This window comes from Mycteria americana, chromosome 4 (genome assembly GCF_035582795.1).
Source record: "Mycteria americana isolate JAX WOST 10 ecotype Jacksonville Zoo and Gardens chromosome 4, USCA_MyAme_1.0, whole genome shotgun sequence".
Taxonomy (NCBI): domain Eukaryota; kingdom Metazoa; phylum Chordata; class Aves; order Ciconiiformes; family Ciconiidae; genus Mycteria; species Mycteria americana.
This window is the reverse complement of record NC_134368.1, coordinates 78,438,949-78,458,330: the sequence shown is the minus strand read 5'-3', so window position 1 is coordinate 78,458,330 and position 19,382 is coordinate 78,438,949. Positions and strand designations below refer to the sequence as shown.

Sequence of the window (19,382 nt, the reverse complement as noted above, 5' to 3'; positions counted from 1 at the left end):
CAGATACTGGGCTTTAACCATTATACCTTTCTTTGCGTTTCACGGTAATAAACAGAAGAGGTTTAGCTGAACAGGAGGCATTACATTTTCATTACAGACAAAAAAACCCCCATTGCCAAGGGGACTTTCAACATTGCAAAGCCACTTGCTCAAAAGGAACTCACGACTGAAGGTTTTCTGTTCAAACGGATTTGGGCCCCCTTGTGCCTGTACATTGTAAAAGCCTGACATTCTCCTTTTTAACGGGAGCCCTCTGAGCACTGAGCAGCAGTACGCAGACGGTACACAATCACACGAACATGCTCCTCACCCTCACCGCTGTGCAAAAGCACTGCTCTGCTACCTCTCCGTTTCCATCTGACCATCCATGTCTGCTGCTCCTTTGGCACTCCTGTTCACCTCCTTCTCCACCAAGTCTGATTTCCAGTCCTCAGTTTCTGCCTTAGGCATACTACCACCCACTGCTCTACAGGTCTGGCTCCTGTTCCTCACGCATTTGAACTGGATGTTTTTCCTCTGCATCTTCGGGGCATCAGCTTTCTTTCCTAAGGAAATAAGGTCTTTCAGGGGTCTTTAGTCTCTAGAGTCTGACTGGCTTTTATAGGTTACATACAAATTGCACTTTTCCAGGATATATAACATGGACGGTTATTTTCCCCAGGGATGGCACAAACATCTCCCTGACAATAAAGGTAGCCCTAAAAATATCAGGCCTGTGCCCTGAAGCATGGAAACATTGGGGATTCTTTCCTTCCAAAAACATGTCAGGCAATATTAATAATAGATCGTGCTACCAGCAGCCTCTTATATAAGTGGCCACTACTGAGGTGTAAACTTAAACTTAGCCATCACTTTGTAATAAAGCACACGTCATAGCAAAACTGAGGTCTTACCACAGGCTAAGCTTGCCAGACATCTAATAAGGCATACACTTGGATGTCGTTAATGACAGAATTTGCTACTAGTTTACATTAAGCAATATGAAATTTCAGTTGTCTCTCTGCTCTTTAAAAGATGAGAGATATCACTTTTAGATCTCTTGTTTATCTTTAAAAGGAAGTATCAAACTACATGGGGGAAAAATTATCATTTATTAACAATATAGCTGACATCCACGTTGCTGCTAGAAATTATAGAATAGTGTTCAGTGTTTGCATATTAGAAAATGTAATTATTTTAATGTTCTAATATACAAGCATGCAAATTGTATCAACAAAGGTGTAAAGTTAAATTCTCATAGGCAGTGGATGATGGAAGTTCACATTTTATAGGCCTTGGGATTAGACAGGAGATAGCAGTTGACAATATAAAATAAATAAAGACTACCTGTAACAAAGAAAAGAGCAAGTCAAGAAAAGGGTAGGATATTGGGAGGAAAAGATTAAAGGGTTCCTGGCAAAAATTGCCTTGTTATAGACTGGAAATAAGTCTAGCTGGGTGGGAGTTTCAGCCCTCCATTCCAGTTCTTTTGCAGCCTGGCAGACCTAAGTGCTGTCAGCTTTATCTTTAGTGCTTAATTAGTCTTGACTTGACGTGTTCAGTCTTTTAGTTATTCTTCTTCTTCTTCTTCTTCTTCTTCTTTCCATGGGCCCAATTTTAACAAATTCAGAAAAAGAAGAAAACCTCTTGCCATGATCCTTTTCACAGAGAAGAAAAGCGGACAGCTTCTTTCAAAAGAAGCCCACTGCCAGCTGAACAAAAGCCATATAAACCAAAGCTGCTTTGTACATCTCAGTAGCTCCTTCATGGAGTCACTGGGCATGAGGTGACATGGACTCCACTTAGAGGTCTTCTAAAGATAGACCTTCAGTGGTCCCTTCTGTAATGCTGATGTTTGTTTTCCTGCCACCTGGCCTATGCAGTCCTCTGTTTATTCCGTTTTTCTCCACTCTCTGTTTGGGTGCCACAGGACAAATGTTTCTGCATCCCTTAATCTAGGTTATTTATGTGACTCCCACTTCTCACTTTTTCTTCTAACGAGCTGAGCTGTGCAGCCATTTTCAGTGGAAGTTCAGCAGCACCTCTCTGGGAGGGAGTCGTAGCAAGTGCTCTGAGTGTAGAGACCTGTGCTTAGAGACCTGTGCTTCTCCGCAGAGAAAAACAGCACTGGTTTGAGATAATAACAATGGCATCTTCATTTCTTTCTCTGCTGCTGTTTATTTTTGTTTGTTTTGGGTTTTTTTAATGAAACTAGATTAACTCTTCATATGAAAAATTGTATTTCTCTTAGGAACAGCTCTTTTTTGTTTACGTTAAGCTAGTTGGAAAGCTATGCTGAAAAATATTAAACTTCAAAGTGAAAAATGCAGGGCCACCAAGAGATTTGGATCAGTTCAGCTGAATGATTTTTTGAAGTTATATAAGTGATGTAGCTATCAAAAAAAAAAAAAGAAAAAAAGAATAGTGGCCCTTTTCACCCACTTATGAGGTAGACCTGCAATCAATTCAAAACTGCTATTGCTGGGACACTGCTGTGCGATAACTGCGATAACTCGGGGTCAGCACTTCAGCAGATGCTTCTCTGCCCCTTTTGCCTATAGAAAGCTGCAGTCCACATTGCTTTTTAAATGTTGGTCCTCAAAAGACTGTAGCCTATCTAATTCTATATGCTAACCTTACTGCTTTTGGTTGTTCAGATGAAAGGGGAAAGCTAGACTGATTCAGACCCAGAAGTATGACCCAGAAGAAATGACCAAGAAATGACCCAGAAGAAATAAGGGAGTGAGGGTCCCACGATCCTTCTGTCAGTCAGTCCATTCTGTAAATCATTATTAATGAAGTAGCAGTAACTTTACAGGTGTAACTGGGTTTTTATTTCCTTCCTAGGACAGACTCGCAGAACATACAATTTTGTGAAAACTCTAGAGATAGAGCAACAGTAAAAACTATGGCTAATTTCTAAAATGAAAATGTCAATATTTGAGGGGGGGGTGTTGTTTGGGTTTTCTTTTTTTTTTTTTTTTTCATTTTTACATGAACTTTTAATAGACTCCATATTGTGCCTATAGAGCCATAGAAAAGCATCCCATTTTTGCTGTGCGGTATTCCAACATCACTAAATTAAGCTACATTTTAGCCTAAGGAAACAAGCTTTATTGAGACCCGGCTATCTGTGTGTCCATCCATCTCTCTAGCATTCCTTTCTCTTTGATGGTATTTGCCAGTTTCAGCTCAATTTTATAAAAGGGTAGAGATCTCGAAGATAAATTCCTACAAGTTTCAAGAATGCAAGTATCAGAGCAGAGGAGACTGACACCAGTATGTGTCCACACCAGAAAGCAGCTATTTTTTATGCTGATCCACAGCAGCCAGTTGATATATTGATATGCATATCGCTGTGTACCAGCTACAGCAATGCTATTTCTTAGCCGACTTGCTTTCTCCCCCGCTAAAAAAGGCAGCATTTGAGGTATATGGAGGTGTAGTGGAAAACCGGTGGCACTATGGGATTAGAACATATGAGGAAGGCCTGATGGGGCAGCAGCAAAAGGATCACATGGACCGCAGAGGCTACAGCTGGGATTACAGGGATAAAGACGGCAAGGGAACTTCCGTGTGGACCACAAATCCATGGTAAACCAAGCGTTGCAGTGGAGCTTGCTTTGTACATAGCTATGTGTGGGGGTGTGCTCCCCGCCCCCCCGCATAAGCAGTGACCCCAGTGGGAGTGGTCCTGATGGCTGCGTCCAGCTTATGCTGGACTTTGGGGATGGATGGCAACACAGCAGCCAAGGGCTGTCTGGAGCAGTGGTCGAAACGTCTTGCTGGTGTGCAAATATGACTATAAGTCAATCATCTTACTCCTTAAATAGTGGACAGCCCAGGGCCCCTTGAGCATTCCTGCACAGCAGCGGGCCGCGCGCCACGATCTCCCCTTGAGTAGGGACGCCTTATTCCTCGAGGCTGAGAGATTCCTTGCTGCAACAGATCCTCGGTAAGTGACTAATAGCATGCTAAACTTTGAAATCTTAGCTAAGTGATATAAAGGATTGATTGCACATATATAATCCTTTAGACAGAAACCATTGACCAAGTCTGGGACTAGGATTGGATCCAGCTGCACCTCGACTCCTCTGTGAGAAGGAGTTTAGAAAGCAAGGGGATCCTTTCTGAACCTCATGACTCAACGGGAGGGTCTCCCCAGCAGTTTTGTCTGACCCTGTCCTCTACGCAGTAAATAATCGTGTACCTTGTCCTCGAATCTTGTTAAACCACTGTCGCATTGAACCTTGTTAACTCCCTGTTCTAGATCAATAAAGTATATTGCTGCTTCTCTCTTACGAGTGAAGTGCACTCTCACTCCATCCAGGACACTATGGGAAATGTGAAGCTGTGGGATATGCATTAAAAGCGCTTAAAAGGCATCCTAATGGAAGCCCTGCTTTGTCTGGGATATATATCATGTTATCATTTAATTGTAAACCTATAAACTCAGCATTTTCAAGGAAGCTCTAAGCATAAAACTATCCAAAATAAAGATAGTCTGTAGAAATCAAACCCAAAGTCCAGTCCCTGTGCTTGTTAAAACTAACAGTTGGGTTCTAGGATATTCATTGTCAGCCTGCTACAAGGGACCTTACTGGCTGCTGCTTTACACATTACTGAAGCTGTCTCTGCCAGTAGGAAGGAAATTCCCGATGGGCTGTTTGGGATGGATATTCTGTTGTATGTATTTGTCCCAAAAGCGATCACTTCACTAGCACAACTCCAAAACATTTGAATGGTCTTGCTTTTATATAAGATGACATCTAAGACCCTACCAAGCCCTCACAGGAAAAAAGGTATTACATTGTGAGTTGAGAGCTCAAAGATTATTGCTGGTGGGAAAATACCACTCAGAATGGTGAGAAGCAGTGGTCTGGACAGCGTCATATCCTTGAGTCGCTGTACCCCAGTGCAGAGCAGACACAAAAGTCAGGAGACCAGTTAGTTCTTCATCTATCCTGCCAATGGAGTTTTATGCAGTGGACCAAGCTGGACAGATCCAAAATGGAGAAGGCTATTTTGACATGCTGCTGCTAACTGGAACAGATCTTTAGTACAAGTCCCAGGCAACTGCAGGTAACAACACCGCAAATGCTGAGTCCAGAAGGGCCACTGGATATCTGATTCATATATGACAAAGTGACAAATGTTTCCCCAAGTCCTACAATACTTTGTACAAAAGCTACAAGAACATGACAAGTAGTGGGGGATGGCACCAGTGCTTTAAAGCCCTGCCACTGCAAGGTGCTGGTCAAACAACCAGTTGATCCTAGAAAGCCAACTGGTATTCACACTTTACAGGGGCAGGCATCCCACCTCCCACAGCCACTCCTGCCTGCAGGGCAGGGGAGAATACACCTTCCTGACCCAAGGCTGGGGATCAGGTTTACTTGGCACGCACAAGCAAGGCTCACCAGCTTTTGGAGTTATTTTTGCAGGGGTAGGGAACCTAATTTGAGGTCTATAGATCTGATGATTCACATATTTATATTGCCAAGCATAAATACCAGATAAATAAAGGTTCCATCTGTGAAGAATTCCAGATCTGACAGCTTTAAGGCAAAGTTTCAGACTTCTTGTTGCTCCCGAATGCAAGGTTTCTGTGCTATGAAGACATATGGCTAGTGTCAGTTTAACTTATGTAAACTTCCTATCTACCCCTTGATTTTATTCATGCTGTAGGCTACTAAAGCAGCTTATATTTTACAGTAAAGTCCTTTAAATTGCATGTCTAATCCTAATCTTTTCTGAATTCATTCTATCTCCTTTATAATTTCCGCTTAATGGCATATGAGTTAGAATGAAATAAAATAAAATCTCAAACCAAAAAACAAACACACACCCTCCTTTCCTTAAAACTACAATGCTACTTTGCTTGTAAAGTAGGTAAGCACAAGAAGCTTCTGATCCTTGGCATTGCAGGGGTTGTAATGCCACTAATTACGTGGGAGTTAGACGATTAGAGCAGGGAAGGAATGCAATGCTGAAACAGGCCTGTCAGGGGCAGGATTTTACCCTTGAATAAATTTGCCTTTCTTTTAAGAAAGAAGGAATTACAGAGACATAAAGGAGGAAGGTCCGTAGCAGTTCGTTGCTGTGTGCTAGATATATTTTAAAACATAGCAGTTGCAATATTTTAGAAAAAAGAATCCAAGAGTAAGTGTAAAAGAGGACTTTACCTCATTTTCACTCAAAAAATACATGGGGTGTACATGGCATGTTCATTTTCTTAATTTAGACACAGCAGAAAACAGAATGCTCACACGGGACCCTTCTGATACAGGAAAACCCTTTGGAAACTGGTGTTTTGTGAGCAGAAATTTCTTATGGAGACTATGTAGTTTGTTTTCAACTGTTTTGCTTTAAAGGAGAACAAAACAACAATTGTCCTCAAAGACAAATTTATCTTTCATAGCATATTATTTCAGCATTGGAAACTACTTTTCATTTAGGAACATCCAAGCTCTGCAATTAGTAAATGTCTTCATGTGGATGGTGCCCGAGCGAGGATATCTCAGAACTGGTGTAGAAGACAAGATTGTAAGAAGAGACATGCTGAAAGCAAACAGGCAGGGGGTGGAAATCAAGCCATTAAGGTTTTTCTCATAAAGTAACAACTTCAAACACTTCAAAGTCATTCTCTCTTTGTTTATAACCAGGACTGAATACTTTGTGTAACCTCCTTCTACTGCTGATACTTATAGTGAGTGAAAAGGGGCAAGACTGCCGTGATTTTGATTTTATAGAACTTCATTAATCATTTAAATGGAAACAAAGACATTCACATCCAGCCTCATTGTGTTCCCATTGGCAAGAACTGTCAAGCCTTGAACAGTTGCTCCAGGTTTGGCTCCTCTCGTATTATAACGGCCTTGGCACCAAATACTTTGCATTGGAAATTAGTCACTTACTACAACAGTGGAATGAAAAGGATCTGTATGATTTGGATTTTCTCCAAACCACAATTAAACTTCAAAAAAATCAAGCCAATTTTCTCCAGTGAAAAAAAAGCATACATTATTCATTTCTTCCTGTATTGTTCAGCTCCAGGTTTTGGGAATGGGGGATTCTTCCTCTGTTCTAGGTTTTAGTAATCATACTGCTTTTGATTTAGTGCCCTCTCCTGCTTGATAATGTGAGTGCATGTTGCCCAATGGTTAATTATTCTCAATTAGCCCTCACTGGAGAATAACATTTCCCAGTAACTACTGAGAAAGAAAATAGCCTTATGCAGGAAGAAAGAAGCCAGAGGGAAAAAAATAAATCACATTATGGGAAGGTGATCAATGAATCTCCACAGACCTCAGTTATTTAATTTAATTACTGAGACGGAAAGAGAAAGAGGAAATATGATCTTAATACATATTACTGTCTCTCCTCTTCCACTTATTCTCTTTATTTTCCCCTTTAATTTAATTGGTTTGCACACTGCAGTCAATGCAGAACGGAGAAGACAAAGTACAGGCAGCCAAACTTCCCGAGACAAAGCACGGAAACTATAGCAATGTATAACACTTTTCCTAGGGCACAAGCAGAGTTCACACATACATCTTTTGAAAGATCATTAAGTCATGAAGGCTTAAAATAAGGAAAACTATCACTAAACAAGCAAGATTTTTAGGTAATTAAGAGACACTGAATCTGCACATGAAGCTGATACAAATAATTAACAGACCACATGAAGAAAAGTCTTCTACTCCACGGAAGCTTCCCATTTGTTTCTTATACAGGAGCTGTTGAACATCAATCACAAACCGCCTTTCAGAGCTTGCTAAAGCCATCATCTGAGTTTGGTAACATGCGAAGAGGAAGTGGAGAACATTTGCAGATAGCTAAACCACTAAGCAAATCATGCCGTTTCAACAACCCGTTTAATTACCTGTAGTTCAAGCAAATGGCAGGAACAACTCCAGCACAGAAACCTCCAGTTTTAGCCCTTCTTCCCATCCCCAAAAAGTTGGAGGAGGCAACATCTCCCACAGCATCCCAAACAAAGGAGTAAAGACCAGAATGCAGGAGAATCCTGCTGCCCACGATGATGTTTGATGCCTGTCACTCTGGCATAGACCTTATTTCCATCATCCTGCACACCTTCCATCTTCTGCAGCAGGTGAGCAGGGCAAGAGCAAAGTGTACAACCAAGAAATACCTTTCCTAAGAGCAGAACTGTCTGTGTGGCAACAAGGGCAGCACTCTGTGGAAGTGAGCTAATCCATGGGCAGCAGACCAAGTGACACTACCTCCTATGTCCTTTCACGCAAAATGCCTTCTGTCCCTGCATGTCTCCCCCCACCCCATACATGCCTGTGCCCTCTGAGGTCTCCTCCTGCAGCGCTGCTGGCTCAGCCTTTCACCCCCTGACCACCAGCAGAGAGAAAACAGCACCTGCGGTAGCTGATTATGGCCACCAAAGTGCTACTCAGCTGCATCGTGTATGTGCAGTTGCTCATCTGCCGGCAAACTCCACAAAATAAGCTACTGATCTCCTCAGTTATCACTCAACTGGTAGGAACTTTGTGTCCCTCCCACCTCTCTGGTAACACAGAAATTGGGGTTGGCTAGTTGGCGCAAAATTTTTGAGGGAGAGGAAAGGAGAGAGACCAACAGGTGGGGAAAAAAGCACAGCCTCAGTTCTTGGCTTGGTTGGGGTTCATTGAGGTTTTGTGGGTTGTTTTTTTCCCAGAAAAACAGACCAAAAAATAGTATTTTATCACATCATCAAAGCTTGCCACACAAGCACAAGAAATCTTGGTTAAAGTATTTCACTCTCGGATTTTCCCAATTTTGAGTACCAAATTGCAGTTCGAATGATATTCTTAAGTAATTGTCTTATGCTTTTAAGAAGCAAATGAAAATAAAATTTAAATTCTATATTGGCATCAACACGGGCAAAGAGTAAAACTGAACCTGTTAGATGGACTTCAGCTGTCTCCAGCATTGCAGCCAAGCGAACCACTGCTAGCAGCAGCAGGCTGTCATCCTTCAGGTGAACTAGCGCTAGAGGGAGGTGAAACGCTTTGCCAGCTGGTTTCACAGATACTTGCTGACTGCAGAGGAGCAGTTTGCAGTTGGGACAAATTCAGGAATCTCAAGTTTTACTCTGAGGTTTGAAGTGTATTGTCAAGAAGAAACCTTTTCCCCCCATCTCCTTTAGTCTTGCGTTATGTCTACTCTCTGCTGTGATCGTGTTCTCCTTAATGAGCCAATACTCTTTCACCGTTTTCCATGGTTCAGCACAGCCTTTGTGCAGCAACTCAAAAATTCACTTTTCTGGAGGTGAAGGACAGAGAAATATTCATCTATGTGGTAATTAGACTCCATACTAACATGACTGATAAAAGTGATCAAAGATGGCTAGGGACCACCTAAACCAGTAAGACAAAGAATTTCTGATTAAGCTACAAGGCATTCTGTATGCAGTTATTGGCTATTTATTTTGAAGAGCAGCCCTCTGCAAATTGCAAAATATCTCTGTTGTTAATCTAGCATAATCAAGTGCTGAAGCAGACCGTGCTGTGCTACATGTCATCACAGCTAGAGTTTATAATATATTCCTAGTTCCGCTGGCTTTCAAGAGTGGTGTCTTTTTTTTAAAAAAAAAAAAGGGGGGGATCTCTGACATGAAGCATATGTACAGGCTATCCCGGGACTCTTACATTTTCTGAAATCAGAAAGATTAAAAGCTTTGGAAAGCAAACCATAGTTGTGCTTCAGTTCTTCAAGCACCCGTTCCCAAGGGCTAATATATTTTGCCATGTACCAGAGCAGTTCCAGGGATAGACGGACATTCAGCAAAGCCTACAATTTCAGAAACCCTACTGCCAGCTGCAGAAATCAGAAACAGTTTCTTTCACTGGGAATTAGTGAAAATGAGGAAATGGAACATGTAAGAGTATGCATCCACCATAGGATGCTTAATCTACCAGTTAAATAAAGATACTCTCATCCAACAAAATATCAGTCTAAGACTTTTATTCCAGTAGCTTTGTCTACAAAAATTGCTTTCGATCACAGTGGCTTTATCCTTTAAGCAGAAGACTGTGGTATGGCTTCTTGAAGCTCAGGAGCCTGATTTTGCCTCTGCATTATTCCAGTTATTCCTAAGCAGGTACAGGGGCAATAGGCTGTATTCTTGTTGGAACACTATTATAATTTGCTTTACGACAGGGGAAGGAGCGTGTGTTGCTTTGTGCCATGGGTAGGAATGTCATAATGCTATCATTTCCTTTTCAACATTTTACCAAAGTTCTGCTTGAAGAGAAAGCAGTCAGATACACCTTATAATTCACACTGTCTGTATAAATTGTGTATAATACCCCTTATTTGGCCCCGGTTTAGAAATATCACCATTTTGTGATGGCTGTAATGCTTTTTAGCAGGTGGGGGTCTCAGTAAAAATTTTGTAGTAGATGCACGCTCATGCACATGCCCATAGCACAATGGAGGGTTAGGAGAACAGTGTCATGCAAACCCATTACTCATTATAGAATTTTTTATTATTAAGATAATACTAGCAAGACAAGATTATTTAGCTATTCTGTTCTTTATTAGTCCCTAAGAATCCTTGTCCATTTGAACACCTGAGGCATAGCCTGCCACGGGGATTTTGCTGGCCGTCTGCGAGCGCTCGGAGGGGAGCTTTACCATAGCCTAAATTGCTCGTGATTTGTGTAAGCGTGTTCTCTCAAGCCTCTGTGTTGTTACGCCACCGCTGCATGTCATTGCTAAGACAGAACAACGCAGAAAGACTACAGCAAGCTGAATAAGGTTTGGTAGAAACGGGGCCCAGCACCCCCAAGGTAGGAGCCACCACTTCAACCAATGATGATAGCTTCAACCGGTGCTATTTTGATTTTCATGCTATAAAGTACCTATTGCTACTACTTGCAAACAGGTTTTGCTCTCAAAGCAGGAGCCTTAAAAATGTTTACTCCTGGATATTATTGTGCAAGGAAGGGTAGCATCTAAAATGTTTATGCAGGAGGAAAATTAGATCTTGTACATCCAAATGTCCTATGCTTACAATTGCAAATCCAAACTTGGGAGCAAACAAGGTTGTTATTTTCCCCGTGACCCAATTTAAAAATACTCACAGGTAATTTTTATAAGATTTAAACTTAGTTAAAACTTTTTACTTATGTTTTAGCACGGAATGTTACAGTGGTATAAGTACGCATCACAGTTTGGACCAAAAGTGAGAAATCAATGTACATAACGAGACAACAAAGACCTAGAATGAGTTCACCTGACATGGGTTCAGTTAAGTCTACTGCTTCTCTTAGCACTTATTACATGCTGGGTGGTGCTTTGACAGTTATTACTGGATGCTACTTTCTAAAGCAGAGATGTTAATCACAGAAGCGTCTCTCTACCCAACTTAAATTGTATTAGGTTGTCTGTTGCAGCAATGAATACTGGTCCTAAGGAGCGGTGTGTGGTATGACAAACTGCACAATTTCTTTTATGTCTCCAAGGAAGAGTATGAGGTTTCACACAGGAATCAGCTGGTTGATTGCCACAAATATTTCCATTAAACTTTCCAAAGGCTTCATCAAAGCTTAGTGAGAAAAAGAAAAAAGAATCCGGTTTAGAGGAAGCAACAATAAATGATGTTTAACAACAGACTTGATTCATCAGGTCTTTTTCTTTGCAAACATTCAAAGCACACTGTAAATTTGTCTGTGGGTTATCAGTTAAGTGAATTACAGCATATAAACACTACTGCTGCGTAAATCATGCTGATCTGATGGCTTGTGAAAACTTGCTCTGCTACCACCACCAAAGCCCAAGGCTCTGTTCAAGGAATCCCTCATCTATACCTGAGCCGTGTTGCTCAGGTATAAATGAATTCCCCTGCATGCTGGACACATTCCACTAAGCCTTACTTCTACAAATAGTTACTTGCTTAACTTTAAGCACGAGGTAAACCAATTGTGTTTGCTGAGATTACTGATGTAAGTAGCTTCATAGCTGTGTGAATTTGGGGCCAGCAGCCACACGCAGTAGAACTGCTGTACTCTGAAAAGAAAGGGGAACAATAGTATATTCTTACTCACGCATGCTCTCAGCATCAAGTCAAGGCTTTATCTGAGGATTTCATCCACTACTACTACTGCTATCCCTTCACCAAATAAGTAGTATTTTTTCTTAAAGTTAACTGGACACTGATTTGATTCTTACATCAACATTCTTTTGATTATTTTTTTGCTTTGAATTCCTTAAAAAGTATAATGTGTTCTAATGCAAACTTAAAGTTAAAGTCCATACCCTAAAGTGCTCACAATCAAAACATACACTAAAAAAAAAAATAATTCTTTCCTGTCTAGGAATGCATTGTGGCTCTTGACTTGCACATTGGAAAAAGTCAGCCAGCAATCTGGAAGCACTGAGTAGTAAAATGTTTTATAAACCTTTTTTCCCCCCAACAAGATCAAATTGGAACTCAGTAAGAGACCCTTTTTGTAACCTCGTGATGCTATATTCATAAAAAGGAATTTTTTTGTCAAAAAGAGCCTGAGCAGTTTAAGCAGAATTCAGTGGACCTGTATTCTGGTAGCAGATTCCTCTATTTTTCACCTATTTTCAATTTGTTCCATCAAAGATGCTTCCTACAGCTTGTCTTCCCTCCCACTCCCACCCCTTCCAGTTACTGTCTCGGCCTTCATTAATTGAATTGGCTATACTGGGTGTCTGTTGTCTAAATCAAAATCTGGAATAACAATGCAACAATTTTTAGGGTTGCAAGATGTTTACAGGGGAAAAAAAAATTGCTTTCTCTATATCACTGCATTTATGTGTCCCAGAGTGGAGAGAATTTCTCGGTAATTTATTTTTCTGATGTGATATCCTCAGGTGCCCTTAGCTTTCACTTTGAGCAAAAATAACAGCTTTGAGAGGCACACACTTGCAACTTTTCTGCACATCTCACCCACATTCATTAAATATTTGTTCCCCTTCACACCATTATTCCCAGTAAAGCACAAAAATTCTATTTGGTACAGGAACGTATGTTATACTAGCATTTTGTAAATTATTTTGTAATTGTGGGGTTGGCTTTGCTTTGATATTTTCTTTCTTAGTTTTGAATGCTAAAACAACATGGAAGAAGACCATGCAGTTGAAGAACAATATTTACCTTTTATCACAAGAACATAAGAGGCATTACCTTATTTTATATTGCAGTGGGTAATGGAATAAGCAAACATGCATTTGCAAAGGACTCAGAACATAATGATAAGGTTGTCTAAGTGTATTTAGTATGTACGTTTTGAGGATGCAATGAAAAATAACTTTCTTTGCTCTGTTTCCTTCTCCTCTTGCACCGGTGCTCCAAGAATTAGTGTATGAATTGTTAACTAGCAGCAAAAATAATTTTGAGAATTCCTGACCTGGGAGGTTTATTTGCTCAAATTTCAGTTGTTTCTATTCTAGTTAATATCTTTTCTGCCAAGATTCATGTTCATATTTCAGCCAAACTTGTTATTCCCTCAGGTTTCTATCACCGTCTTACAGTCCATTTTGGAAAGGGAAGTCACAAGGAGTAGCAAAGTAGTATGAATATTGTGGACAAGGTTTTTTATTCTATAAAGTAATAAAGCCAACTGAGCAAGATACTAGCAAAATAGTAAGAATATTCTATTCAATATTTTTCATTAGCACAAACTAAAAGTGCAGAGAGACTAATTGTGAAAAAATGTCTTTAAAAATTAGTCCAGAAGATTACAACTTCACCGTGTTTACACTGAGGATAACAAGAGAAGAGTTCACTTGTATGAGACAATAATCCAGAAGTCTGGTATCTGTATAATTTAAATCAATGTCCAAAGAACACTTTTTGCCCAGAAGAAAGTTACAGCTCTTGGGTCCTTATCCAGTTTGCATGGGACTAAGATAAAGCCATAAATAAATACCCAGTGCGACAATTGATTTTGAGAAGTTTTGCTCCCTAGCCTCTAAAAGATGCCAGCAATGGTTCCTAAACAGTAAGAAATACTTCAGTTAAGTTCTTTTTTGCAGTGTACTTGTTGGGAGCAAAAATACAAATTCACCATCAGAGCGCATGTGCAGACTTACTACATGCTGTAATTGCCACTAACTGAGAAAAAAAGAAAGGTGAAGAGCGGGAAACCACATGCTGCAATTGTACTGTGTACCTTTAGGGTTCCTTAGCAACTTCTTCAGGTGTCTTCTCCTCCACAGAAACTGAAAATGGAGACAAAACACCAATGAGAAACACTGGAAACAACTTATTCGACGACAAATAGTCGAGTAAGTCGTTTCCTTTGGTCCAAAGGATCCTTTGGACTAAAGGGATACAGTTTACAAAGGCATATTAGGTATACAGACGTTTTTGCTTTTAGCTTTTTAATTCTAATTGCAAAAGAGTTTAGGGGCCAAACTTCTAAACTCCTTTGAAAATCTCTTCAGTGATGATTTTAACACAGATTTTTCTTTGTATTTAATTCTATAGTTCAACTTCACTAGCAATATAAGATCATACATAGCTTCACTGAAACACTGTAAGGTTTATAAATATCACATACTCTACATTTTTCTTTACAGTAACGTAATTCAAGAAAATGCTATCTTTCAAATTAAGTCAGCTGTTAAAAAAGTGTGTTACATCACATGCAGCCCAAGGGAGAATTTCTTGTTCTCAATCAACTTTCCATCTAGTCACTTAGCAGGGCACTGAGCTCAAAACACCCCTGCGATCCAACTTAGCAATACCTATTTCTACTGCATGACATATCATTTCAAAGCTAAATTTTCTGCTAACACTATGATGCCAAACACAGCCATCGCTAGCAGCCACGTTGCATCACTTGAGTTCTGCATGCTCTTGCAGCTCGTTCAGTGCAAACAGCCATTAGTGCTTTCCAGAGACAAAACATTTCAGACCCAGCTGTACTCTTGCACCTTCTGAAGTTTGGTCCGACTCCTCAGCATCAACGTCCTGGCTCCCTGAGGATGTGTCAGAAATCTCTTGAGCTGCTGAGGCTGCTCCTTCCTTGACACTGTCTAAGTTTTCCTCATTGGCAGAAGAAGCTGCGACATCCAAGACTTCACTCACCGTTTCTATGAATCAAATTAGAGAGATAATTGTCTTGTCTTTCCATTCACCGGCATAAATGAGGGCGAGCAGTCAAGGCTCACCAAGCATGAAGTACCTGCCTAACATACATGTTTGAAGTAACTGAAGACAACTGGATCTATCAGATGATTAAATTTTATCATGCAAATAAAAGTTTGCAAGTGGAATTCCAGGGAAAGTCTGATGCTTCCCAGCCCCGGGGCAGAAAACTATGAACATGAGCTATTTTCACATCATCAGACAAAGGTAAGTATTCTCTAACATGTACATTCTCTTGCAGATACCCTCACTTTATTTTCTGATTTCTGCCAAACTATTAACGATGTGCAAGATACTAACGGTAAAGTTTCCATGGAAATAATCCTAGTCTGATCAACACCATAGGACATCACATATACGCTCCGCGTGACCTTGCAAAGATGTCACAGGTAGTTTTAATGTAGAAAAATCCTAACATCAGGCTGAAGGTTCAGGCTGCGATTCCAGTGTAGCATGATTGCCAACTAGCCATTTTTCAATACCCCTTAAGGATAAAGCAATCTATCTGTATAAAAAGTCTGTAATAGGTAATAGGTCTATATACAGATACACTCTGCAGGGAGACTGAACACATCATCCAGCAGTTACATGTTAAATTTTACTTGAGTAAATTCTCTCTTACCATGTTCTTCTAACCTTCCTGTTGGAGGTCTCCGTCATCACACACCTTAACTGCTCGGCAGGATAAGGTTTGTAGGGACTTTGTTGTTACAAATTGTGTCCTATACTAAACTACATGTATATGAAATGCAACTAACTGAACAGCTTCACTAGAAGTTCAATAAATGCAGTAAATAGGAGTTTTGTAGAGCTAGCATCCCATACCTTTTCCCAAATATCAGCTTGCAGCTATTTAAATACAGCATATTCTGAATATCAACTATTTCACTTTATTTTGCAGAATACTGACTGAATTTTGAAGAAGCAACAGAAAAAAGAATTCAGGAATTGCTACCTTTGTCTTTATAGGGAACAGCTATGCAATAAAAATAGTACATTTGAAGTTCAGAACATCAGATATTTTATAGCTAGCATCACTTGATGGAATGCAATATATTTGCTATGGTAACAAGCTGCTGGGTTTGAGTTTGTAACATCAAACATTGTTTATATTACCAAAAACTTGCTCTCTGGCTTACAGTATTTCATCTTGCTAATTTTTTATTTCCTGTGGTGTTTCAGTGTTTTAATTTCTTTTGCACTAAGAAAAGTAGATCAGTAAGCAAGTAGAGCAGTAAGCAAGCAACATGGACTTTCCTGCTTTTTAATAAAACCTCATCTCCTTTGAATGGGAATTGTGTTTATTTGTCACCTACAGGAATACCCGCCTTGAAAACAAACGTTAACACTTATACCACTTGTACTGAACAATTTGTTTCTGGTCTGAAGTATTCTTTAAGGCTATCAAAAGGCAATCTACTGCAACAAAACATGGATTCCTCCCACTGTGTCCATCCAGGTCTCTGCAGAGTAGCTGTCACTCCCTAAAATACCGAGGGCCTTGTCGTGATCGGCATTGCGTTTTTGAAAACCTACGTCTGTGCATATGAGTAATTGTCCTTGGTTACTGCAGAACACTCCAGCAGGTACTTTTATTCAAATGGCTTTCACATCCGTTCCTTGGGCACACGTGGGTAGAGTTTCGAAGGAGCCGCCTTCCTGGTGCCACAGCTGAAGTGCTCTTTCGAGAAGAGAAAGCGGGCAGTAGCTGGCGGTCCCAGCGCACTTGCTCACGGCAGCACCAGACACGGCAGCTTGCACTGGGTCATTGCCCATGCCTTCAGGCGTTATCTCCAGTAAAGATTCAGACTGGCCCACGAAGATCATTTTGGCATCATTTCTTTGGCCTATTGCAACTACAGCAAGTGTCTTTTGGTGCTTTGAGCGCCGTGAAAATAAGAACCAGTTTATAACCATGAAGGCTATTTTGAGCGTTAATCTGACATAGCGAAACAAATCTCGGTGTATTTTTTGGCGGTTTGTACACGGCTCGGTCTTGGAACAAATGCTCTGTATCCCACTCACAAGGTCAACACGTTTTTCTCTGTCCCAGGGAATTGCTGTGATCCCAGGGCAACGCCAGATAAACGATGACCTGGCGAGCTGAGAACGAGTCCCCCGCCTCTTTCAGAATCGGGACTGCCACATGGCCCCTTCTCTGCAGGGAACATCAGGCATACTGCCCACATCCCTCATGTCCTCTCCTACTGATCAGCTGGTAGCACAAACCATTAAAAAGTTTACAAACTTCTCCTTTTTGTTTCCCTGGATGTTAAATTTAATCTCAGTGCTATTTCCTTCCCCCCCCCCCTTTTTTTTTTAAATCTGCATGCATTTCATATTTTTTCAGTCCAGCTTAATCTCTCAAAGTTGTTCCATGTAAAATCCTGCAGTAACGCCCTATTTCATAAAAGATATTTTAATCTATGCCTGGTACAATGACGACTCATTTTCCATAATCCTTGGAAGAAGGATTTTACTTTTCTGTATGTTCAATTATTGCACAGTTGTTAATAAACCTGTCATGAAACTCTACAGCAATTAATAGATGTAACTGAAATAACTTCTAACTTTTGTTAGGTCAAATACTAAAAAATTTAAGCTTCTTTATTTTTTCAAAATGGAGTTGTAGAGGAGTTACAGCATCTTAACTGGTTCTGTGTTGTTTTCTGAATGATGATCAGTTTGAAATTCTGAAGTCCCCGTATTTACTTGTGCAGCGATTACTACAACCAATTTTGTCTATTTATGCCAGCTCTCTTACAATTTCTACAGGCTTTAACTGAACAAAATAATCTGCCTTGTGCAACTGCTTCTCTGCAATGAAGACACATGGTATTTAAGTGCTGTTCGTATTATGTTTTCCGCTGAATGCCCAGCTGCTTTATTATCGATGTTACACAATATTACTTCAGCTCCTTAACATCTTTAACAAAACACCGACTTGCAGCATTCCAGTCAAATTGGTCTCAGTCAACTGATGATTCACCCTGACCCATACAATTTAAAATCTGTCAAAAATGGGAATGTTCTTGATTTTTTTAGTTTCTTCTCATAATCACAAAAGTGGGGTTGGTTGGGTTTTTTCTTAATTCTGTAGGAGGGGAAAAAAACCCCACATCATTCAACAATAGCACTGGAGTTAAATGGTTTCATAATTTTACTGTTTCATTGAGTGTTTGGCGTCTCGTGTCTCCCCCGATCTTAGCAGGATATATTACTCTACAGAAGCTATACACTCCACAGTTTCATACAAGGTATTATACTGGTAGCAAAATCTCAGCCTTTGCATATAACATTAGCTATTTTTTCTGAAAAATTGATATTTATTTTTCTTATGCTTCTTCACCAGGCATTTGTCAATTTTAAGTTTTCCCCTGGGATAAGTAGCTAAGTCCCAGTATTAGTGCCTACAGTTTTCTTCAATTTTGCTAGGCATTTGTATATACTATTGCACTTACAGATCTGAATTAGGAGCTTAACTTTCTTGTGATTTCAACAAAAGCTAATATAAAAGCACTTCGAGCCTCACAGAAATCAAACTAATCACATTTACTAACTGTAGGCAAGTGGTTAGGCTTTGCATATCGCATCAACAGCTGTTCTGAAAGCATTCAAAGGGATTTTAACCAAACATCCTCAGGCTAGTTAGACCTCCGACATATTTCCACTACGCAACCATCAGTACATAACTCAGCATCTTTGCAATATCCATTGCTTACGTGTAACACTGAACCCTAACAAAAATATTGCCTCCTTCTGCCCAGGATAGCTACATGCGCTCTCAAGTGGTCTTTAGCTCCTGCTTTACGAGATAACCATTTTGAGCAGAAACACGTCCTTCCAAATTGCACATGCAGGAACAGACCATGACTGGGCACGCACCAGCGGCACATTACATATGCACCAAACACAATAGCAAACCATTTGTGTTATGCAAACACATCTGGTTTGAGTTGAGTAAATACAGAAAAGGAAATTGATTTTACAGACAAAAGGAAATTAGGTTTTTGTTTTTAAACTTTTTTTTTTTTTTTTAAATAAGGCAGCAGCATTAGGAAGCTCCAGTACAGTAACTTATTAGCACGATATCCAACGTCTAGTTCCACCTAGGAATATAATTTTTAGGAAACTATCCCTATCATTTCAGTGGACAAAAAAAAAGCTGCTTCCTGTATAAAGTAGTTATTCCCACAGCCTTTAAAGGCACAATTTTTACTCTTACAAGTGCTAAAGTTGCAGCACTGAGAGTGCAGAACTCTGC

At 40.1% G+C, this 19,382-nt stretch overlaps 1 protein-coding gene across 1 annotated transcript in view; it reads right to left on the bottom strand.

The window, feature by feature from the left end:
- Positions 1 to 9,971: 9,971 nt before the first annotated feature.
- Positions 9,972 to 19,382, bottom strand: part of MGARP (mitochondria localized glutamic acid rich protein) — a 28,693-nt gene continuing 19,282 nt past the window's right edge. Inside the window, exons 5-7 of the mRNA XM_075501047.1 lie at positions 14,905 to 15,063; positions 14,139 to 14,187; positions 9,972 to 11,542 (exon numbers count right to left, since the gene is read on the bottom strand). Coding sequence (XP_075357162.1) covers positions 14,141 to 14,187; positions 14,905 to 15,063 — 206 coding nt within the window. The 3' untranslated portion in view covers positions 9,972 to 11,542; positions 14,139 to 14,140. The remainder of the gene's footprint in view (positions 11,543 to 14,138; positions 14,188 to 14,904; positions 15,064 to 19,382) is intronic.